Source organism: Pinus tabuliformis, chromosome 9, assembly GCF_031772625.1.
Source record: "Pinus tabuliformis cultivar Carrire ecotype Pingquan chromosome 9, CPIR1, whole genome shotgun sequence".
NCBI lineage: Eukaryota > Viridiplantae > Streptophyta > Pinopsida > Pinales > Pinaceae > Pinus > Pinus tabuliformis.
This window is the reverse complement of record NC_142307.1, coordinates 1,765,729,373-1,765,754,028: the sequence shown is the minus strand read 5'-3', so window position 1 is coordinate 1,765,754,028 and position 24,656 is coordinate 1,765,729,373. Positions and strand designations below refer to the sequence as shown.

The 24,656-nt window shown below is 37.6% G+C and overlaps 1 protein-coding gene across 4 annotated transcripts in view; it reads right to left on the bottom strand.

Annotated features, from left to right (window-relative positions):
* Window positions 1-24,656, bottom strand: part of LOC149155848 (protein NUCLEOLAR FACTOR 1-like) — a 305,921-nt gene that overhangs the window by 275,439 nt on the left and 5,826 nt on the right. For 3 of the 4 annotated variants that reach the window (XM_089446064.1, XM_089446066.1, XM_089446067.1), the window contains exons 2-5: window positions 15,459-15,710; window positions 15,175-15,310; window positions 14,251-14,354; window positions 5,255-5,411 (exon numbers count right to left, since the gene is read on the bottom strand). In XM_089446064.1, the coding sequence (XP_089302190.1) occupies window positions 5,255-5,411; window positions 14,251-14,354; window positions 15,175-15,310; window positions 15,459-15,567 (506 nt within the window). In that variant the 5' untranslated portion in view covers window positions 15,568-15,710. Of the gene's footprint in view, window positions 1-5,254; window positions 5,412-14,250; window positions 14,355-15,174; window positions 15,311-15,458; window positions 15,711-16,132; window positions 16,257-24,656 lie in introns of all 4 variants that reach the window. The other variant, XM_089446065.1, reaches the window with a different exon arrangement.

Genomic DNA, 24,656 nt, shown 5'->3' with positions numbered 1-24,656 from the left:
AAAATTAATGGTGTCAAATTTTATTGTATTCTCTAATTTTCTCAGTTCTTTTTTTTTCCGCAGTAATTTTATGGTGAAGAAACTGCATTGTGATTTATTCATTATTTTGTCATAACAAAATAAACTGCATAATTAATCAATTAGAAGGATAAATTTAAGTTGTTGCATTTCAAGGAATTTTCACATCCATTAATCTAAGAAGCCCTTCAAGGCAATCCTCACTAACTGAAGTTTCGGCACATCATCATCAATGGCACTTAACTCATCACGAACTTGCTAAACCCTTGTAAGATACAAAGTCACATCTTCTCCCTCTATCACCCAGCTATCCTTGAGCTTCCCTCTCAATACCATCTTTTGGTTCTCATTCTTGTTCTGGAACGGATCTTGAAGATCCTCCACATCTCATATGCAGTTTCCTTCCCTGAAAGATGAGGCATCAAGTAATCCTTGACTCCATCAAGGATGATCAACTTGGCCTTCTGTTAAAATTGGCAATTAGGGCCAAACTCCATGTGGGTCATCTTATTTATAGCAGCTGATATTTTTCTTGGATCCCTCTCATCAAGAGGTGTAGGATTGATCTAAAGATCATCTTATTCCAATAAGTATTCATGGAGTTATGAATTTATTTGTGTTATAAGACAATTCGTCAAGGTCGGCCAGCAACCAAATAAACTCCACATGTGCTCAACGTTTTAGTATAAAAGGAGATGACTTGAGAGTCATTTCACACACACTTCTATCTTGATTTCTCTCCACTTGTCTTGGGTTTTAGTGGAAGAGAAATCTAGGAGTGGAAGCCCTAGATGTTGGAGGAAAAGAAGGCAGCCCTAACGTTATCAAAGAAGGCAGCCCTAACGCTATCAAAGAAGGAGCCCTAACCTATACGCTAGTCAAGAAATAGCCCTATACGCTGATCCATACATAGATGCAGTCAAGGAAGATAATAGCATGCCCTAGCCGCAGCATTAGAAGGTTGCCCTAGATAGTGTGGAAGGGCTGTATGGACAGCGTATCTCTGAGGTAAGTTCAAGGGCTAAACTTAGTTGGTTTAAGGCATGTTTCAGGGTGAAGGAGGGCAGAGTTCCCTTACTGGAAGAGCCGCAGTCATAGGACTGATTTGAGGGCAGTTTAGTAACATGTTGGAGCAGTCTTACCTTGCAAATCAGGCCACAGACTATAGGTGAGTTTCATGATTGTTTTGTGCATGATTTTGGAGCATATATCTCTGTTTATAGGGCTGCAGTGAGGGACTGCTACAGCAACAATTGGGAGATGAAGTTTAGGTGGCCGAGAGGCCTAGAAAGGACCTCCTAACCAGGCCGCAGTCATCTCTAAGGACAGCGAGGCAAAACAGGGGTATTCTCCCTATACGTTAGGCTTGTTGGTGTGCCCTAACCAAACTGGTACATGCATAGAACCCTAGGCAGAAATCAGCAGTAGCATGCAGCAAAATTGAGGGTTATTCAAGGCGACTAGTACAGCAGTGCTAGTAAATAGGACAGCTAGGCTACATGGTGCTGCTAACTAGTGCAGCAAAGTAAATAGGACAGTTGGGCTACATGGTGCTGCTAAGATGTTGGGACAGCAAATGATGGGACAACAATGATATTGTGTAGCAATGTTCAATGGGACAGCAGCATAATTAGACAAAACAATGATGGGACAACAATGACAATGGGACAGCAAGCATGGACAACATGGATAGCAATGGCAAGCATGGTGCTGCAAGCACACGAGACATGTTGTATAACAACATGGTTCAACAATGACACATGAGACAACAGTGCAACGTAAGGTGCAGCAGTATGATGTGTACAGCATGGTCATGAAGTCCAGCATTACGATGATGGGTGCAGCATGGTCCAGCACAGTGAGGTGCAGCATGATGACGAGATGCAGCACAATGATAGGTGAAGGAGTCACCTTGGAGAATCAGTTGAAGCAGCATGTCTTCAACTGATCTCATGTAGAGATGATCTGTTCTCTAATCTAGAAAGTCTAACTGTTGACTTTGTTGTAAATGTACTATCTCTCTCTCTCCCTCTGCTAAACTATTGGAGAACATATAAGAAGAATTGATCAAGGGTTTCCCCACATTGGGGTTTGTCCCTGGCTAGCGCCACATCTTGTGTCCTCTTGTCTTGGCTTGCCTTCTGTGATTTATGTTCATGTTCTATCTGCAATTGACTTTAATGCTGATGCGATTGCTAATCTGGAAAAGATATTGAGCTAACTGTGAAAATTGAAATAAATTGCTCTAAGCATAGAACATACCTAAAATTAACACCTTCGCATCCAACTTCTCATGTTTTACCAAATTAGTCGGATCTATTGGTTTGGCAATGCTCTTTTCAGCAAATTCCCAGATCTCATTTACAATCAGCACTAGCTTGATCCTTTATTTCCATGGACAATCGTTGGACAAGCCATCGAACCGATCGTCATACCTCAAGCCAGCAATCATCTTTGACATGCAGTTTGTCCTTCAACAGCAAGTCAACCAACTCCTTCTTAAGTTGCTTCTTGTGCACACTCTGATCCAACTATCTTCAAACCTACCACTGATACCATGTTAATTTTCCATAAGCCTTAGATCTGGTCTATGACTAGATTTAGCACATAAACACGCTAGGAAATCTTAACAAGCAACTTTGCACAGCGAAACAAATCAACAGTGAAATCAACAATAGTACACAAGAATATTGGCCCAAAACTTGTCATATGAGTCCTTCAATAAAACAATCTTAGGGCTCCCATACCAGGGATCATGGCCCTTCAAAAAACCCTGATAGAAATGAACAATAAAATACAATACAATCTATCCTTTGACTGAAACCTAGGGCTTGAGATCTGCTCCTTTAGATCCTCAATCTGTCCACTAAAAACAATGACAAAACCCTCAACTTACCTGCTAGTTGACACTCCTTTGCTCCATCCCTTTCAGTCATGTTCTCCTCGGTAGATCAGCTCCTTCTTATCTATATCCTAGCAGTCCTTTGCCTCCTAATCACACAAGGAACTTCTCCTTTAGTCCACTGCAGAGTTGCGCCCCCCCCTCCCCCGAAACCCGCTCCCAATCCGTGCTCTAATCGAGACCCTTTCTATGCTCAGATGTAGATTATTCCGAGCTTATTTAGACCTCCTCTCCTGTGGCTAGGATCCAGCCTAGACTCAACCCTGATCAGCATTTTCCTGCAACCAGATCTGGGCTTCCTACACCCTGGAACAATATTCTGATTTGCACAAGAACCAGCTCCACTTCACACTCACAGATTCAGCTTCTTTCTAGGGCAACACCCCTTGCCTACCAAATATGGCCAGACCTCCAACTCGCTCTCTTGTTGCAGCTATCTCAAACATTATGCTCCCTCTCACTCATGAATAGCCCGCATGAATGATCTCTTGCACAATGTGTCTTTAGACCTCTCCATTGGCCTCTATTTATATTTCACCTTTAGGGTTTCTTAGGAAAACTCTAGATCCTTTCAGGGTTTTGCCCACTTACCCCTATAATATTATGTTGAGTTATTTTCCCACTGACTTAGGGTTAGAATCCATGACTTTAGTACTTTGCCCACAACCCTTGGTTTTGTGGGCCACCTCCTCACAAATCAAGTACCCATGATTTGTGGGAGTACTACCTCCAAAGCTACAAAAATTAACAAGGATCACCACACCAACTTGCACAAAACGAACTTTACCTCTCATGCAACATGACAGTAACAAGTTCCATCACTAGCTCCTTTTAAACAACCTTCATCATTAGAGGATTTTTGTGGATAAAAGGGGTCCGCCTGAGATCTCACAGCTAACCCACATTGGTCTATCTCCAGATTCTTCATATGACATTGTCAAACTAACATCCACCCCTCCTCATCCACTAAGGATGATAGGGGCTCTGCCCCTACATGTATTTCCATCTACAATGCAGATATTGAGTTAGGGCCCCATTGTTGCATCTAGCCCCTAATCAATCTGGCTCTTTCTTCCTTCTGACATGACTGGATCTAGTTCTTTCATAATTTCCTTGTGTATTAGCTAGTGTAGTTTAAAATTTTAAATTATGCTTTCTGAGTAACCCTAGGCACTCCTGCATGTATTATTTTTTATTTTGTTTCTTTCTTCAGTCCCATTGACCTATATTTTGTCATTTATTGGACATTAATATAAGTTATCTTATCTATCTTATCTACTAAGGAAGAATAAAAGCAGCAATCAAAGCAAAATGTGAAGAAATGTAGCTTAGCTGGATTCTAATTTCTAGTAGATGTGAATATTCAACATACTAAACTCACAATTTATTGTGATAACTATAGGATGGTTCAGCTCAAAAAATTTATAGTGTTTCATGAAAAGACCGAGAACATTGAGATATACAATCACTTCATCAGAGAGTATGCAAAAACAAAGAAGTTAAAGGCTTGTACTGTGAAACTAAAGAAGAACTTGCATACCTCCTCACAAAAGCATTGAGCATGATAAATTTTAAGTTTAGGGAATGCTTGATGTAAAATAAAAATAATGGTGATTAGGGTGGAGTTAATGATGTAACGCCAAACTTTCATTGGGCACCCTGTTTTTCTATATTTATCAGTAGGGTTAGGTTTAGGAGTCCCTTAACAATTTTGAAGGGGCAATCCACATTGGGTTAGCTTATTCTTCACTTGAAAATGAGACCCATCCTAAGCTGTCCATTTTTGGGCAATTTTTATTTACACATGCAATCCAAATAGCACAAGTTTTTGGCAAAAATCTCTCGTCTTCTCATGTGTGTGCTCTAAAAAGTACAACTGCTTCTGAAAAGACAGCTCACAGTCTGCAGGTACAGATGGATCCAGAAACTGCAGTTGAAGGCTAGGGGCTAGCCCCCAAGGATAAAGATGAACAGTGTACTGATTGCTGGACTGTTGCCACATGCTGCCTGATGTGATAATTCACGCGGCAAGCCTGCCATTTTATTATGCTTTTGTCACTCTTCTTATGTCATATTCAAGGCAGAACATTATTATTTTTTTGTAGCCTGTGAGACAAAGTTTTGTACCTTACACTTAGTGGCTAGGCTTATCACCTTTTTGCTCATGGTAGCTACTATAAGCAGACCACTTTTCTTGCATAAAACAATATATACATACTTTACAAGGAAGCATTTTATTCTGAAAAAAGTAGACATGTATGTAGCATGTTCATCTCATATCATTGTATGAACAGAGAGACCTTGACAATCTAGGAAGGAAAAGAATAAGCCTACCTAATACTCGTAAAGGCTTCATTATTTTCTCCATCTTCATCATCATCCTCTACGTCATCTTCATCATCTACAGCTAACTGCCCAGCTGTCCCTTCTATATCTTTCTCCTCTTCTGATTCTACAATCTCTTCCTCACTGGATTCCATTGGTTTTGTACCTACCCAATGAACACCCAAAAACAAAATTTTATCATCACACGTGCTTCACATAAAGTACATGAAAATTCAGACCAAAAAGCTCATCACTTATGTTTTAAAGGTTATTTCTTTGTTAATCATCAACACTTATGCATGTCTTGCAAGCTATCAGGTATAGTTCTAAACTTCCAGCAAGACACAAAAAAGCAAATGCTCCTAAGAGAATCATGCCAATACAAAAAAAATTATGACACTTCGACAAGAGAAGCAATCTGTAAGATTCACAATAATGCATTCTCAAAGATGCAGGTTTTCATTGGGATGCAGTAGGCATGGAAGTCACAAAACTACCCGGACTAAAGACTAATGAACAAAATTGTACAGAAAACAATGAATAGCTGGAATACAGGCAAACCATTAATTAGTCCCAAGTGTTTATAATAATAATGATAGTCTAACTTAAGGTCCCACCCTAACCAGACGCCAAATTGCCACATGAGAACACCCACTGTGTGAGACACCCACTCTGTGCAACAATTTGAGTCTATGAAGGTGTACATACCCTACCCCCTTCCAGATTGGAACTTGTGATGTCCATGGAGGAAACATAAACTCTTAACTGTTAGGCCCACTTGAGCTGTACATTGAGATAGATACCTTTCTTGGGCTTGACCAGGATAGAATCACAAAACACTGTATATAAATGTGCATCAGTCCTAGAATGAAAACTCCATGATCAACTCAAATGGTATATCCTATGGGATCATATATTACGGATAGATGAATCATTTTAGAAGCAAATACATAGATATAACTAAATAACTGAAAATAAGTAAATTCCAAAAGGTGGTTACAAAAAAATTGAAATTTTAAAATTTTGCAAAACCAGAATTATTTGTCAGGATGGCTCCTCAACCATTGTTTTTTTTGGGGAGGCACTTCTCTTGCCTAAACCCTATGGGTGGAAACAGGCAGTGTGCAAGTAGGGGAAGGATGACGACCAAGAATTGTCACAAGGTCTTTATTAGGAGGTGAATATGAGGAGCTTTGTTCTGGCAATGGTAAATGCTAATGGAGTATCATGTGAAGACTATTAATCTTGATTAGGGCTTGTTCATGTTTATCATCTGCATTTTGGTGGCTCTTTCTGCAGAGTTTCTGTGGAGTTCCTATACAAACCACAAACAACATAGTGCAACAGCAGGAGGTCATTGGCCTCAAGTTTGCAAGCTTGCCTTCTATATTTACCATCAATGGTATTTTTACAGCAGTCATGGATGGCCCAAGGTATGGAGAGGCACAAGACTGTCCATAACATGTTGGTTTCATGCTTTCTGTGAGAAGGGATCACAAGAGGCATCATAAGCAAATCTCTAGCACTGGGTCAGTCAGGTAGCACAAACACCATGACACACAACCACTGAATGGCAAGAATCTCATCACCCACTTCTGAAGTCACAAGACATAATGACATAGGACATGGAGGACACAGTTTATATATATTAGTTATTAACTTATTACAAATTACACGTGCAAAAATGAAATGCAGACATAAAGATTAAATTTTGTTAGAAACTAGAACATTTACATGATACAAATTGGATCATACAATTAGTTACTTCTTACTAGTACTACATCAATAATAATCAAATGACAAACACATAAGAAATTAGAACCATAAACTGCAGTTCTCTTATTAAGTCATCAAAATTAAAATGCATTACATAGATACTGAGTCAGTGCTACTATAGGTGAAAATGCCAATGGAAAATACAAAATAGGGTAGATAATAGAACCATAGATAGAAGAATCTCATAGCTCATGACTGTCAGTAGTCCTCCTCCATGTCGATATCGTCAAAATCATCACTGCCAATGCTGTCTCCTCCAACCTCCTCCTCCTCTTTAATATCTGATCCAATTTGTGCATCTGTTGGTGTGGATGACCCCTCAAGAGGATCACCATCATCAAAAGTGACTAGCTCTAACACTAGATCACTAAGATCCTGTTAAATTTTTTAACCCTAGTAAATTGGAAAATTACTTCCTAGTAATTTCCTTGCTAAAAATAAATTTTGAATTTAGCTTACTGAATAAAATGCACTCACTGTAATTTTTAATTAGCAAAATAAAATTATAGTGGAAGCAAATGAAACCAATTTCCACGCATGCATACAGGAATATTTCTGCCCTTCGAATCAGCTTCTCATTAAAATAATATCAAAACTTACAAGGGCTCCCCTACTGCAAAAACAGTCCACACAGAAAACAATAAAAGCTACAGCAAAAAATTTTAAATTAATTGGGCACTTGTATGGCTTGTACAACCCCTCCAGAAACTCCTTGAATCAGCCCTCAACATAATTTTGGCTGTCTCTGTTTTTTCCAATAGTTGTACCTCCCAAGTAGCCCATAAAAGCTCAAGTTTAGAGTGATTTTGGTAACCGTGCAGTGCTGTTTTCTGGACAGAATGTAAAGGTTTCCTTGTAAGTTTGTAACTCTTTTGAAAGAATGAAAAACTGATTTGGAGTAATTACATGTGTGTGTGTGAAATTAATTGTTATGCTTCCATTATTTAATTTCTAGCTATTGTGTGATTGATGATATGGTTTGAATTTTAATTCCAACATTAATTAGATTGAACACTCTATTTTTTTGATTGAGATCATACAGATATTCGTCACCTACGACTTGAAATTTTCACACTTTATCCACCATACTACAACTAAGTCTAAATTTAACCAAAAATCCCAACAACCAAAGATAATGAATAGGAATTTAAAGCAACAGTCCTCTGCACTGGATAAGGAAGCAATCATGCATGTGACAAGAATCCCTTAAGATTGTATGAAGTAAAGAAATAGAACACGCAATTTACATTACTGCACTTTGGAAGTTTGTAAACATCTATAGAGAGAAGTTAGAACATAATGACCAGCAAAATACTACGTTCTATGAAGTTAAACTGTCAAAGCAATATCAAACAGTAATGGTACAGAAAATGCTAGAACGCAGAATAGATATATAAATATTTATTAAAAGATATGAAAAATGACAGATGATGTCTGATTACAATGGGGCTCCTGGCTTAAATACCGCCATGGACACCCTTTGGGAAAGGGCATGATCTTATGATCGTGCCCTTTCGCCTAACTAAACCTAAATTAAATTATAAACCTAAAATTAACTATTTTTTACATAACATTGCCGTCCTCTCGAAAGAATGCTTTGTCCTCAAAGCATACGTAACGACGGATGTTGTTGACAAAATACTTCATTCTCCCAAGAAGCTTCTTCTTCGGGCAAGTCCTTCCACTTGATCAGATATTCCTTGATAGTACGATAACGAAGCTTTCTTTCTCTAGTAGACAAAATACCGTCTGGTTCTAAAATGACTCTTCCCTCATCATCTAGGGATGGAAGTGTTGTTTGCGCTGTTTGATTGTTACCTAGGGCCCTTTTAAGGCAAGATACGTGGAAGACGTTGTGAACACGACTTGTCTCTGGAAGGCTTAAACCATATGCAACTTGGCTAATCTTTTTGTTGATCTGATAAGGTCCATAAAACTTTGGTGCCAATTTGTTTTTTCCTTTCTGTTTTAAGGATAATTGTTTGTATGGTTGGAGCTTAACAAATACCCATTCTCCAACTTCAAACTCTCTTTCGGTTCTGTTACGGTCTGCTTGTTGCTTCATACGATTCCTTGCATTATTTAGATTTTTTTTTAATATTTGGACGATTTTCTGGGTTTCTTCTAGTTGATCTTTAACAGCAGGTAGATTTGTTTGGACCATAGCTAGATCTTTCCATTTCGGGGGTTCATATCCATATAGGGCTTGAAATGGCGTCATTTTCACTGATGTATGATAGGTGGAGTTATACCACCATTCAGCAAGGTGTAACCATTGAACCCATTTATTTTGTTTTTCTGTAGTGTAGCAACGTAGGTAGGCCTCCAAACATTTATTGACAACCTCTGTTTGGCCATCTGTTTGCGGGTGATAAGCGGAACTCATATTTAAGTAAGTTCCTACATGGTTGAACAATTCCTTCCAGAAATTACCTTTGAACTTGGCATCTCTATCACTTACAATGACTTTTGGAAAACCGTGCAACTTATATATATTTTTGCAAAATATTTCAGCGATTTCTTTTGCTGAGTATGACTTCTTTATTGCCATAAAGTGAGCATATTTGGTGAGTCTGTCGACTACTACGAAAATCTTGTCCTTGCCTTCAGATACTGGTAATCCTTCAATAAAGTCCATCGAGATTTCCTCCCACTTCTGATTTGGAATGTTTAAGGGGTGAAGTAATCCTGGTGTCGTAATATTTTCGCTTTTATTCCTTTGACATGTATCACATTCTGCTACATACTTCTGAATATCACGATTCATTCCCTTCCAAAAGAAGGATTGACGTGCATTGTAGTAAGTCTTAAAGAATCCTACGTGTCCAGCTGACGGTGAGTCATGTAATTCTTTGAGTATCTTAAACTTAAACTTGGAATTTGTACTTAGATATATTCTTCCTTTATACCATAGGATATCATTCTTCCACTCAAATTTTGAGTTATTGGGAAGGTTATTGATTATTGTTGTTACTTCTGGATCCTTGGCATACTCACTTCGAATTTCGTTAAGCCACTCAGGAACAACAACCGACATTGCAAGTAGTGTTGGTTCTTCATCTTTCCTGGATAAGGCATCGGCTACTACATTGTCTTTACCTCTTTTATGTAGTATTTCCAAGTCAAAAGCGGCAATTTTTTCAATCCATTTTTGTTGTTCTTCGGAAAGCGTTTTTTGTTGAAGGAGATGTTGGAGACTGTTATGGTCTGTTCGAATAGAAAACTTACTTCCCAAAAGATATTGCCTCCACTTAGCTAGTGCGTGCATGATAGCTAGCATTTCTTTGTTGTATGTGGATTTGAGGCGCTCTCTTTTATTGAGCTTCCTACTTTCAAACGCTATGGGATGTCCTTGTTGCATTAGTACTGCACCTATACCGAATCCAGAAGCATCACACTCAATGATAAATGGTTTAGAAAAATCTGGTGTTGCTAATACGAGAGCATTAGACATAATTTCTTTTAATTTTTCAAAACACCTTCCTGCTTCCTCATCCCATAGAAATGAATTCTTCTTTAAAAGATTTGTTAGAGGTGCAGTTATATGTGCATAGTTTTTAATAAACCTTCGGTAATATAGTGTCAAACCTAAGAACCCTCTTAGCTTGGATATATTAACGGGTTTGGTCCATTCTTTTATGGCTTTGATTTTGTTAGGGTCCACCTTTACACCTTCATGGGATATAATGTGTCCAAGGTATTCTACTTCTTCCTTTCCAAAGGTACATTTGGACTTTTTTGCGTAAAATTGGTGTTCTTTAAGTAGTGTAAGAACCTTATCCAAATGTTGCAAGTGCTCCTTCCAAGTTTTACTGTAAATTAGAATATCATCAAAGAATACTAATACAAACTTTCTGAGGTGTGGGCGAAATAATTCATTCATAGTTGCTTGAAACGTTGTTGGTGCATTGGTTAATCCAAATGGCATTACTTTAAATTCATAATGACCTTCGTGTGTTCGGAATGCGGTTTTTGGTATGTCTTCTAATCTTATTCTAATTTGATAGTAACCTGATCTTAGATCCAATTTTGAGAAATACCTTGCGCCATGTAACTCATCCAACATTTCGTCGATAAAGGGGATTGGAAACTTATTTTTAATTGTTATTTTGTTTAATCCCCTATAGTCAATACATAGCCTGAATGACCCATCTTTCTTCCTTACCAACACCACTGGAGCAGCGTAAGGACTTTTACTTTTCGAGATGATTCCACACCTTAAGAAGTCTTGGATTAATCTCTCGATTTCTGTTTTTTGGTGATGTGGATATCGGTATGGCTTGATGTTAACCGGGTCTGATCCTGCCTTGACTTCTATTGTATGCTCAATTTCCCTATTAGGCGGCATCTTTAGAGGTAGATCTTGAAATACTTCTTCATGTTTCTTAATTAGTTCTTGTATCTCTGGTGACTCTTCACTGGTCATATTTGCAGATAATATTTCTAACTGATGACATTGTACTACATAAGCAGGTGCTCCTCTTCGAATCATCTTCATCATCTGAGATGACGAAGATATTTGATTTTCTGGTGCTTGGAACCCATGTAATTTGTACTTTTGACCTCCCCATTTGAATTTTATAAATTGTACTTGGTGGTTAGTGGCATAAGTACCTAAGGTTCGTAACCACTGGACACCTAAGACTACATCTACTCCTCCTAATGGTACTGTGAAAAACGAAGATTCTAAACCGAAGTCTTGAATTTGCAATTTAACCTTATGACATTTCCCCACTTTTTCAATCCTCTTACCGTCTGCTACCATTACCTTCATGTTTGGTAAAGGGAATGAAAAAATATTGAGTCTCTTGGCCATGGTTGCATCCAAAAAATTGTGTGTGCTACCAGAGTCAATGAGAACCACCACATTGTTCTTCTTTATGTGTCCTTTTAATTTTAGAGTCTGAGGTTGTGATATACCTGTCATAGCTGATAATGACACTTGCGGCATACTTTCATCATCTAGTTCTGGTGAGAATTCTGGGGCATCTTCTGTTTCTTCAATATCAGACTCTTCACTGTTTGAATCATTGGTTGCCTCACAATTATATAGGTTCTTTGGTTCCTTTCCTTTAACACACCTATGTTTGGGATCCCACTTTTCACCACAACGCTTGCATTTACCCTCCTTTATCCTTTGCGCTTCCAAATTAGATTTTTCATCTTCACGACGATGTGGTGGAACATATCTTGTATTTTTTGCGTCTGCATACTGAGGTGTTCTTCGCCTTGCATATGTTTTTTCGGCCTTTGACCAAAATATTTGTTCGAATTTCTTTTCGGCTGTTTTTGCTTTTCGTCTTGCTACTTCTATTGATGAAATGTCATGCATCTCAAGTTCTACTTGTAAATGGGTTTTAAGTCCCGAGATGTATGACTGAATTAAACGAGATTCCGATAACCCCGGCACTCGAGTTACTAAGGTCTCCCATTCTTGAGTGTATTCATCCACACTTCCTTTTTGTCGTAATTTGATGAGTTTTGAAAAGAACTCTTCTTCCTTCACACCTTGGAATCTTTTGAAGAATGCATCTTTAAATCTCCTCCGGCTAATGACGTGTGTTGTCTTTTTCCACCACATATACCAGTTATATGCTTCTCCCTCCATTTTCATGGATGCATGTCTGAGCTTTTCGTCATCGTCAATGATGTCATATATCTCAAAGTATTCTTCTGCTTTATTTATCCATGCCACATTGTTTTTTTCGTTCCCATCGAATTTAGGCATCTCAACCTTTACCCTCTTCTGGTATGTGGCTAATGGTTGAGCAAAAAGAGGGTGTTGATTAGTAAGGGTATCCCAAAGTTGCTTGTTTGTAAAGGCAGTGTTACTTGCTTCTTGGTGGTGTGTCGCTGATTTTTTTGGGGATTCAACCTTGTCATGAGAGTCTGTGGACTTAGTTGACTCTGACGAGATGTGTTCTTGATTCTCTTCACCTTCTTTTAATAGCTCTTCGGGTGTACAATTCGACTTTTTACACAGACTTTTCAGCATTGTTAAGACTTCTCTGAAGTTTACTCCTGTTTGGACATGTTGACTTTCCATCTTTATCTCTATTCGATTTGTCGTATCTTCAAGATTTTTGATTTTGTCTGCTTGCTCCCCAAGCTTGCTCTCGACGTCATTTAATCTCTTACTGACCTCGTCGTGGTTGTTATTTATCTTTTGCTCTGCATCCAACAACCTTTTCTGGAAATCCGCCATGGTCATTGTCGACATTGAGCGGGTCTGCGGAGGCGTGTATTTATTTGCCAGCTAAAATATTTTTCCTTCCCCTTTTTTTTTTTTGTTAAATAATTAAATTAAATTAATTTAATTAATTATTATATATATTTTAAATTAAATTAAATTAATTTAATAATTTAATTTAATTAATATTTTTTTTTTTAATTATAAATTATAATAATTATAATTTATAATTATTAATTATTATATATATATATATATATAAAATTTTAAAGTTATAAATTATATAACTCTTAATTAAATTATATATATAATATATATAATTAAAATATGATATATATATATATAACTAAATCACGTGTTATAACGTTTCAGATCTCTTGACCCGTTTCAGATCTCTTGAACCGTCTTTTTATATATATTAACTTTTGAACCGTTCCAAAAAAAATCGAATGTTTACCGTAACCAGACCTGGCAGCACGTTGAAGTCGGAATACAGCAGGCCGCACAGAATTACCGAGTCCTTCGTCCCCGTCGTGATGGAATGGAGGTGGCAGTGCGGTTTGGAGAACGGATTATGGTTGACAGATGACGGTGGCAGTGAGAAACGGATTACGGTTGACGGATGACGGTGGCAGTGAGAAACGGATTACGGTTGATGGATGACGGTGGTGGCAGAGTGAGGGCGGAAGAATGGTGCGATAGTTTGAGCAGCGGATGGATGTAGCGCAGTGGTGGCTCTGATACCAGATGGTACAGAAAATGCTAGAACGCAGAATAGATATATAAATATTTATTAAAAGATATGAAAAATGACAGATGATGTCTGATTACAATGGGGCTCCTGGCTTAAATACCGCCATGGACACCCTTTGGGAAAGGGCATGATCTTATGATCGTGCCCTTTCGCCTAACTAAACCTAAATTAAATTATAAACCTAAAATTAACTATTTTTTACATAACAAGTAACAAGCAGAACACCCAAATGACACAATTCATTGAATGGAAACACGTCTCTTCTAAAATAGAAACATTCCTTACCAACTTCTTCCACTTCGGCATCACCTGAAACATCACTTTCAGACTCAAGTTCAGTGTCTTGCTCATCTTCTTCTGCACTACTGACACCTTCCTGTTCTCTCTGCCTGCATTTAACAGTGTGAAGTTACATTTCCGGCTATTTGTAGCTTTTATGTTCATGTACTAACTATAATATTTCATAATTTTAGAGTATTTACCATGTCTAACTAAACAAATGCCTCAAACCAGATATCAGCTAGAACATTACTAAACATTCACAAACAAAGAAATATCAAGAATAAAAATTTATAAAAGAGATAAGACATAAAGCTGTTTCTACTTGCAAATGTTAAGTAACAGACAATATGGGAGTTGGATGCCAGTGTTTGTTTTATACTGAAAGACTAAAATTAGTCCACACGTGACATCTAAAGTGATATATCTTATTCTGTTTACTAAAGCAAGAGAAAATTTGGATTGACTATAGTTGGTAAGCTGGTCCCTGGCTTGTCAATTAACATTAACTGTGTCAATCAGGCTGCAATAGTGGGGGCACTTACAACAGCAATGACTTTCAATCATAGTGGGCATGCCCTATTTCATAAAGGCCTACACTGAAGCAGAGGTTGTTGATGGACACAATATGCAATTTTATCGTCCCTCATCTAAACAAAATGCATTTCAATAGCAAAAAAAGAAAAGATGAAAGAGAAGAAACAAAATGAACTTTAAAGCCTACTGCCAGCCAGAAAAAAACAAGCAAAACACTACAGATTACAACATTTTAAGGCACTTGTCCTCATTTTCGAATAATATTATTCGAACTAGACTGTATGATTGAAAGCAAAATAAGCCCTTTGTGTATCAGGCTAACAATCCATTCTATTAAACAATGAATATGCCAAGCACCCCTTAAACTCTACACCCTAAACCCTGGAAACTTACCTCTTATCATAAACATGGGCAAAAGATCCACAACTTGATTTTAAAGATGATAATAAGGTATGATACATAGAACGGTCTCTCTGTTTTTCTTCATCTGTGTCAACTTCACTCTCCTCTGAACTATCATCTAAAGGTTCTGCAGAGACAAACAATGTACGAGTTAGACAAGAACCCTCTTCCATAAATAGACGGAATATTAGAAGCTACAGAGAAGATTGAACGTGATTTTTAACATAACTATATTTTACTAGAGATATATATTACATAGTGACAGAACACAATACCATTAGCTGGAGGAAACTCCAACGGATGTGATTTTTTTGAGACGTTACGAAGACCTCCTCCCCTCACAGCAGAACGTTGTAGGTGCCTTGACTCAGCTTTTCTCTTCATTTCCGAGACAATAAGGAAGCCTTTAAGCTCAAATGCATAGGGTTTAAAACGGCCACGAAATCAAATGAATGAACCCAATTGACCTGAATTTTATTCCTAAGTAACCAGAAAAATGATCGCCACTGTGTGTTTCTGGGGGAAACCTGCAGAGACGTAAAATGCATCAAAACACCATTTGCTACACGCTGAATTCTGTCTGGATTGAAAATAGGTTTATCTAAACACAAGCTACGTATTTTGAGAAAAGTTCAACATTTGTTTAAATACACATTCAAAAATTCGGAAAATATGCATGACTTCTGAAAAAATGCTAGAAATTGCTGCAATGGAGCAAAAGTCAATTGTATTAGTTCTCACATGCCTGCCGAACTAGTCCAAGTGTAAAGTTCCTAGGGAAATTTTGCCCTTAGGGTTAAAACTAGCAATTGCACCAGATGTTGCAAAGGAAACGCCGTAAGGCATAAATTTGAGAAGAATTGTGACATATAAAGAATCATTGAAGAAAAAAATGAATAAACAAAATGCCTTTCAAAAATAGAAAATAAAGAGAAAACACTAACATTACCCTGGATACATCAGCGTCTGATCCTTAAAGAGAAAACACTAACATTACCCTGGATACATCAGTGTCTGATCCGAACAGGTTTCGCACATACTGGATGTTGAGGTACAGAGTTTTCTCTAGATTGCTGCCAAGCAATAGTAGATAGAGAATTTGAGATCGAAAGCCATTAATGTTGCTGCAACTTGCAATGTATCTAAAAAATATCGTTTATATTTTTACATAACAAATGCTAAGTCATTAAGATTCCAATAATAGGTGGCCTCCGAAGTAAGCTGAGCTGATTTTTCAAGCATTACAGGTTACTCTACCAATCAACCAGTTTTGTCAATATCTCCAATGTTTGTTTCCATGCTCATTTTCGCTATCTGCATAGCATGTCTACAAGCATCAATTGCTCTTTCCTGCACATTCAATATTAATTCAGTAGACTGTTGTTTAAGAGGTGGCTTCTAATCCATGTTGATCTGTGGAGTGCCCAATAAAAGAAGAATGAGGGATACTTTCCTTCATTATACTTTTAGACGACATTACAAAACTAAAGACATCGCAAAGGTAAAATTCAAGGTTTTGAAACATCTTGTAATCCAACCATTGTAATTTTTGCTTTAGCAATATCCACAACATGCTTCTCTGGAATAACATGACTACTTTCATCCAAAATCGAACTGAACATTCCTTGCAAGGGTGCAAGATTGGTTGAAGCTCCACTCAAAATAACTAGTGACAGGGAAGCTCCTTGACGTGCATATTTCAAAGATTTTATGGTAAATTTTGGGGATATTCCAAGCATATATCTTCAATTTTGACAATTATAGACATTGATGACTCGACAATATGATCAATTTTTCCCATTGATTGTTTTTTAATCGCACTAAATCCAAATTTGTTGTAAAATTTGTAGCTCAAACATGGGTTTTTGTATAATTAGGACAAATAGAAGAAAACATGCATGGCTCTCATAGAAAAACCAAATATGTCCAATGTATAACCAAGGCAATATGATTTTCCCTTAGATGAAAATAAGTGTGATTTGCAAGGGTGGATCAGCCATAGAGGGATTTTGCAGGGCATATTTACCATAGAGAGAGAAATTTCTAGGTGTGGGTAAGACTCTCCACTAGTGATGGATGGCCTCATAGAAAAACCAAATATGTCCAATGTACAGCCAAGGCAATATGATTTGCCCTTAGATGAAAATAAGTGCGATTTGCAAGGGTGGATCAGCCATAGAGGGATTTTGCAGGGCATAGTTAACATAGGGAGAGAAATTTCTACGTGTGGGTAAGACTCTCCACTAGTGATGGATGGCCCCATAGGCATGGTTTTCATAGTCTAGTTTACCTTGGTGCCTACCTAGGACTAGAAATGAACAACTTCGTGGAGAGTTGATATCAGCTTTGGCATCCATGATAAGAATGTTGACATCTCTGATTAACATTGACTCTCATCCAGTTGAAGAGTCGATTGGTAAAGTAACTTACCCTGCATCAACCACACTAATTAAAAGTCATGTAGTCAGTATTATATTTTAATTGGTGACAACTTCATAGGGTGATATTTAAAGTACATTTGAGAGAACTGCCTTTTCTGGCTATGTTGGTTATGTTTTCCACCAACCCTGCATCAACCACACTAATTAAATGTCATGCAGTCACTATTACATTTCAATTGGTGACAAATTCATAGGGTGATATTTAAAATACATTTGAGAGAGCCACCAATAAGTTGTATAAAAGCTGACTGAGCAGTCTTTGGTTCCCTACCAAAGATTGTAACTATTAGTGCCAAGCGCTTTCAACTTTCTCCATGGTAGATGCTTCGAGGGTTGCATTGCACTAATAGATTTCAAAACTTTGTGACGAGGCTTGATTCTAAACTCTAAACTACACAACATGAGCTTGGAATGTGTTAAAAGAAACTTTGCAGGAAGCCCTATAGTATGTACAAAATAGTCCATGATTTTCTGCACTTTACAACCCACAATGCAACAGAAATGGTGGCATTAATTTAAGGACTTTGCCTTTGTAAAGGCCTGAAAATAAGCAGAAATATCCCAAGTAGAAGTAGAAGAGAAAATTGTTAATTGAAGTTAGAGGAGGAAAGGTTCTTCTAAATTTAGAAGTGAAATAAATTTGGTAGAAGAACCGGCATATGAAGGTAAGGCGCAGTCTTACTTTCTCTTAGAGTTGACTTAGGAAAATTCTCTAATTTTACTTTAGTTAAAAACAGCAAATCAAACACAGCATGCATTGAGAGTTGACTTAGGAAAATTCTCTAATTTTACTTTAGTTAAAAACAGCAAATCAAACTCAGCATGCATTGAGATTTTATCTCAGTTCGACTTTAGTTCAGTTAGATAGTTTGACTCGAGTTCAAGAGGCCAATTCGCTTGAGTTCAAGATGCTAGTTAGAAGGCGCAGTCTTACTTTCTCTTAGAGTTGACTTAGAAAAATTCTCTAATTTTACTTTAGTTAAAAACAACAAATCAAACTCATCATGCATTGAGATTTTATCTCAGTTCGACTTTAGTTCAGTTAGGTAGTTTGACTGGAGTTCAAGAGGCCAATTCGCTTGAGTTCAAAATGCTAGTTAGACTTGAGTTCGGTGAAATAGTTTGACTTGGGTTTAAGGAGCTAGTTCACTTGAATTGAAGAGCAGTCGGATTCTATATAGAGAAGGGCGCAGACTTGGTGATACATGTGATTATTCACTAGACATAATTTGTGTGTTTTTAAGCTCAATAAAATAGTTCCATATCAGCGTTTGAGGTCAGGAGAGTGCATCACTTAAGGAGGCAGAGATACCTTACGCAAGGAGGCAGTTCAACCTGTATAGTTGGTACAGCTGCACAAAAGAGAGGCCCAATTGGTCTAAGGTGTGCAGGATTTGTGTTGAGGAACGAACAGGAAGAAGGGAATTTTTCCTTGTGCTTTATAATTAATTAATGGGGGCATTGTTTACAGAGACGTCAAATTTGCCAGGAAGGTCAAAAATCGCTAGAATCTGGCTATTATTTTTACAAAAAAAATTGATAGCAGGATTGCTTGAATCTTGTTTTGATCAAAATCTTAAAGCTTGACCGCTGTATCTAGTTCAGTTTCTAGTTCTTGCATCTAAAATATTGTTCAAATTAGTTGATGGCTATTATAAAACTAACAATATCAGATCAAACTGATGAAGAGATACCTTAGGAATAGAATAAAGAATCCAAATTCAAGTGAGACATCAAATTGGACACAAAATTGAATAAAAATTAGCAACATGTCAAAAGGAAAATTTGGCCACCTTGAAACCGTAGTTATTTTTCAAACATAACATTGCATTTGGAAATTCCCTTCAAAAGTAAGCTATGCAGCAAGCTCATAATGAGGACAGGGATTCCGAAGACTAAGTCAATGATGGTAACACAAATAAATTAAAATGAAGTAAAAATATAAAATATAAAATATAATGCAAACAAAATCAGACAAGTTGGTAAAATAGTAGTTCGTACAACAAACTTGAAGAAAATCTATTCAACTACAATCCCAGTAATCCAAGTAAAAAAAACAATGCTATGGTAATTGCGATCTGGTATGCAAAAATGTCTGTCTGGCAAGAAAAGATGTCTGTCTGGTACGCTAATTGCTGAGAAGAGGCCCTAGACGTCTGACCTTGTAATTGCTGAGGAAAAGTCAAAGAACATTGCAGCTTGAATCAATGCAAGACAAATGTGCAGCGTTGGGAGGGAAGTTGCAACGACTAAAAATGAAAGATGCAAAAGGATTACGGTACAGTTATACCATCATAGGGAAGAAACAGTTAAGTAAAATTGCCTTCTAGGCATGGTGGAAAAACATTACACTACCACAAGCTTTCAGATATTAGCAACGAGAATTTAACAACAGTCTTGGTAATCCAAAAACCTATATATGTCGGGCACCCTAATTGTTGAGTAGACACCATAATGTTAGTTGCAAATTGTAAGGGTTATTAGATATTCTATTAAATATGAATGTTATTAGTTCGTTACATGTTGGGAAACTTAAACCTGAAGCAAAGGTCATAGTGCTCGCTGAAAATTGGGCTATTGCAGTTCTAGTTGACATGTCATTTCATTATCTTTTTTTCAATTCAGTTAAGAAAGGCTTTGAACAAAATATGGTCGGTTGTTAGTTAAATGGTTACATTGGGCTATTGCAGTTTTAGTTGACATGTCATTTCATTATCTTTTTGTCACTTGTGTTAAGATAGGCTTTGAACAAAATATGGTTGGTTGTTAGTTAAATAGTTTATAATATCAGATCAAACTGATGAAGAGATGCCTTATGAATAGAATAAAAGAATCCAAATTCAAGTGAGACATCAAATTGGACACAAAATTGAATAAAAATTAGCAACATGTCATAAGGAAAATTTGGCCACCTTGAAACCGTAGTTATTTTTCAAACATAACATTGCATTTGGAAATTCCCTTCAAAGGTAAGCTATGCAGCAAGCTCATAATGAGGACAGGGATTCCAAAGACTAAGTCAATGATGGTAACACAAATAAATTAAAATGAAGTAAAAATATAAAATATAAAATATAATGCAAACAAAATCAGACAAGTTGGTAAAATAGTAGTTCGTACAACAAACTTGAAGAAAATGTATTCAACTACAATCCCAGTAATCCAAGTAAAAAAAACAATACCATGGTAATTGCTATCTGGTATGGAAAAATGTCTGTCTGGCAAGAAAAGATATCTGTCTGGTACGCTAATTGCTGAGAAGAGGCCCTAGACGTCTGGCCTTATAATTGCTGAGGAAAGATCAAAGAACATTGCAGCTTGAATCAATGCAAGACACATGTGCAGTGTTGGGAGGGAAGTTGCAACGACTAAAAATCAAAGATGCAAAAGGATTACGGTCCAGTTAGACCATCATGGGGAAGAAACAGTTAAGTAAAATTGTCTTCTAGGCATGGTGGAAAAACATTACACTACCACAAGCTTTCAGATATTATCAACGAGAATTTAACTACAGTCTTGGTAATCCAGAAATCTATATATGTCGGGCACCCTAATTGCTGAGTAGACACCATAATGTTAGTTGCAAATCGTAAGGGTTATTAGATATTCTATTAAATATGAATGTTATTAGTTGGTTACATGTTGGGAAACTTAAACCTAAAGCAAAGGTCATAGTGCTCGCCTATTGCATTTTTAGTTGACATGTCATTTAATTATCTTTTTGTCACTTGAGTTAAGATAGGCTTTGAACAATATTTTGTGTTTGTACCAGGTTTTTCATTTTTTCCTTCTCCTTTTCTACAGAACTCCCTTCCTTGATCTTCTTTAGTAATCTTTTCTACAAAATATTGAGTACCAGAAAGAAGCCACTATGAGCGATGTTGAACAAGAAATGGATCAGGAAATGACCCAGAATGACACGGACCCAGAGGACCATGAACTACAAGAAATTCTTGACAAAGAAAACCTAGACCTAGAAGGATTCTTGAGGCAGGGTACTACAGGGGGAGTCGATTCACTACCCCAAGAAGAACTAAGCAGAATACAACAGCTGTTTCTATGGAAAACGCAAGCTGGGAAGTTAGAGCGAGGGAACAACATAGATAAGCAGGACAACCGACGAGTGAAAACGATGAAAATTATGTTGGGACTAGCTACTAGAAACCCAGGCAAGAAAAGAGGGAGGAAAAAGCAGAATGAACTCTTGATGGAGTGTGGAAAGCTGATGATTGATTCAGGTAAGATGAATGATCTAGCCAGCTACTCCTCCACAAATCTTTTATAATGAAGTTGACATATTGGAATATTAGAGGTCTAGGGAGTAAAAGAAAGCAGAGAATGCTTAGTAACAGAATGAAACAAGAAACGTCAGATATAATGTTCATCCAAGAAACAAAATGTTCCATTCAAAACGTAAAACAAGTCCACAGCAAATGGCTCAGCAGCTATGAGTTTCTAGAAGTAAAAGCAGAGAATACAGCAGGGGGCATACTCACTCTATGGAATCCCCACAAAATTGGCATTCTAGAAGCTGAGGCTTCCAGAAATTACTTATCAATTGTTATTCAACCGATAGGAGAAAGGGACACCTTTCTGGTCACAAATGTTTATGGTCCTTAGAGAATAGATGACAAACTTAAGTTTCTAGATACCCTGGTGGATCTCAGGAACAGACATGCAGATATACCCTGGATCATGGGAGGGGATTTCAACATGATTAAATCCATTTCAGAGAAAAAAGGAGGAACAAGATCTCTAAGTAAAGACTCCATGGCTTTCCAAACCTTTTCTGACAACATAAATCTTGTTGACACTAATTGGAATACTGGCCTCTTTACTTGGAATAACAGGAGGGGAGGAGATGCCCTTGTTGCCTCAAAGCTAGACAGATTCTTCATCTCTGAGAATCTTATGCTGAATGGTAAAGAGGTAACAGCGCGAGTTCTTCCCTTTGGAGGCTCAGACCATTGGCCAATTCAATTGGAAATCAAGGGTATAGGCACTCCTAGAAACAAACCTTTCAGATTTGAAAATATCTGGCTGTCACACCCAGACTTCTCAAGCAACATTGAGAAATGGTGGTCAGAGGACTTGCAGATTCAGGGGACCAGAATGTATCTTCTTCACAAAAGACTAAAGCACATCAAATTCCGGCTTAAGGAATGGAACAAGAAGGATTTTGGTAATATTTTTGAAGAAAAGAGAGTAGTTGAAAACAAAATGCAGGTTCTCAACCAAGCTCTAATCAAGGAAGGCTTTGATAAAGATATCAGTGAGCAAGCGGATAAACATTATCAAGAATGGGAGAATCTATGTAAACAAGAGGAAATATTTTGGAGACAAAAGTCCAGAGTTCAATGGCTAAAAGAAAGAGAATGCAACACTAAGTTTTTTCATAAAACCACCATGGCGAATAGAGCTCACAACAGCATCTCTTCGATCAAGAATGAAGCAGGCCCAGGGGAACTGCAGATATCCCATAAAGCTATAGAAGCTGTGTTAGTCCACCACTTCCAAGGTATAACACAGGAGAACAATTCAAATAGAGAGCAATCCATCAAGGAAATAACTAGTAATGTACCAAAACTGGTATCTAGAGAGGACAACTTCAACCTTAATAGACCAGTAACGGAAGGGGAGCTAAGTGATGTATTCAAAGACATGCAAAATGGCAAAGCACGAGGCCCGGACGGTTTCAATGTGGACTTTTTCAAAGCTTGCTAGAATATTGTTAAGCAGGACATTTTGAATGTTGTGGAGGATTCCAGGTCAAACAAAACCATTCTGAAAGCCCTCAATACATCCTTCATCGCCCTGATCCCCAAACAGGAGATTGCTCAGACACCGGATAAATACAGACCCATAGCCCTATGCAACGTAATCTATAAGATTATATCCAAGGTTGTGGCTAACAGACTCAAACCTTTGCTTCCGGTCCTGGTATCAAGGGAGCAATCAGGTTATGTGGAAGGCAGACAAATTCTAGATAACATCATTCAAGCGCAAGAAGTGGTGCACTCTTTAACTAGAAAGAAGCAGGCGGGTATGATCATGCAATTAGATATTGCCAAAGCTTATGACAAGGTAAATTGGGTCTACCTTAAGAAAATGCTGATTGCATTTGGATTTGATCACATCTGGGTCAGATGGGTAATGGCACTGGTGACCTCCTCTAGTTTTTCTATATTGGTCAATGGCTCTCCCTCAGAGATTTTCAGTCCCTCAAGAGGCCTCAGACAGGGTGACCTGCTCTCCCCCTTTCTTTTTATCATCATGATGGAAGGACTGGGGAGAGCTATAAAGCAGGCAAAATCCTCAGGAAAGATTAAAGGTCTGCAGCTTACTGATAATGAGTAGGCCCTAACTCACCAACAATTTGTAGATGATACCATGCTACAGGGACTCCCCGCAATCCAAGAAGCTTCAAATTACAAAAAAAATTCTGAATCTTTTTGCCTCGGCTTCAGGTATGGAAGTTAATCTCTCCAAATCAAAAATCTTCTTCTTCAATACCAATATTGCCATTTAAAAAAACATTTCCAGAATTCTTGGCTTTCAAAGGGATTCCCTTCCTTCAAAATATTTAGGAGTCCCTCTAACTGCAAAACCAATTCTCAAAAGTATATGGGAACCTTTAATCAACAAGTTGCAGGACAAAGTCAGTAAATGGACCATCAGATCTTTAAACCTTGCTGGCAGGTTAGTTCTTACAAAAGCAGTGCTTCAAGCTATCCCTATTTTCATGTTATCAACCCTCCCAGCTCCAAAAGGGGTCCTTCAACAATTTAGAGATATTCAAAGAAACTTCCTTTGGAGTAGGGAGGAGACTAAGAGGAAATGGGCCTTGGTGTCTTGGGATAAAATTTGTAGGCCCAAAAATCATGGAGAGCTAGGTTTGTATGATCAAGAAATTCTTAGTAAGGCTCTAGGGGCCAAACTTTGGTGGCACTGGGTCCAGCATCCAGAGACTCAATGAGCAAAAATCTGGAAAGAAAAATAAATTCTTGGCAGAACAGTGATCTTATAAGAATG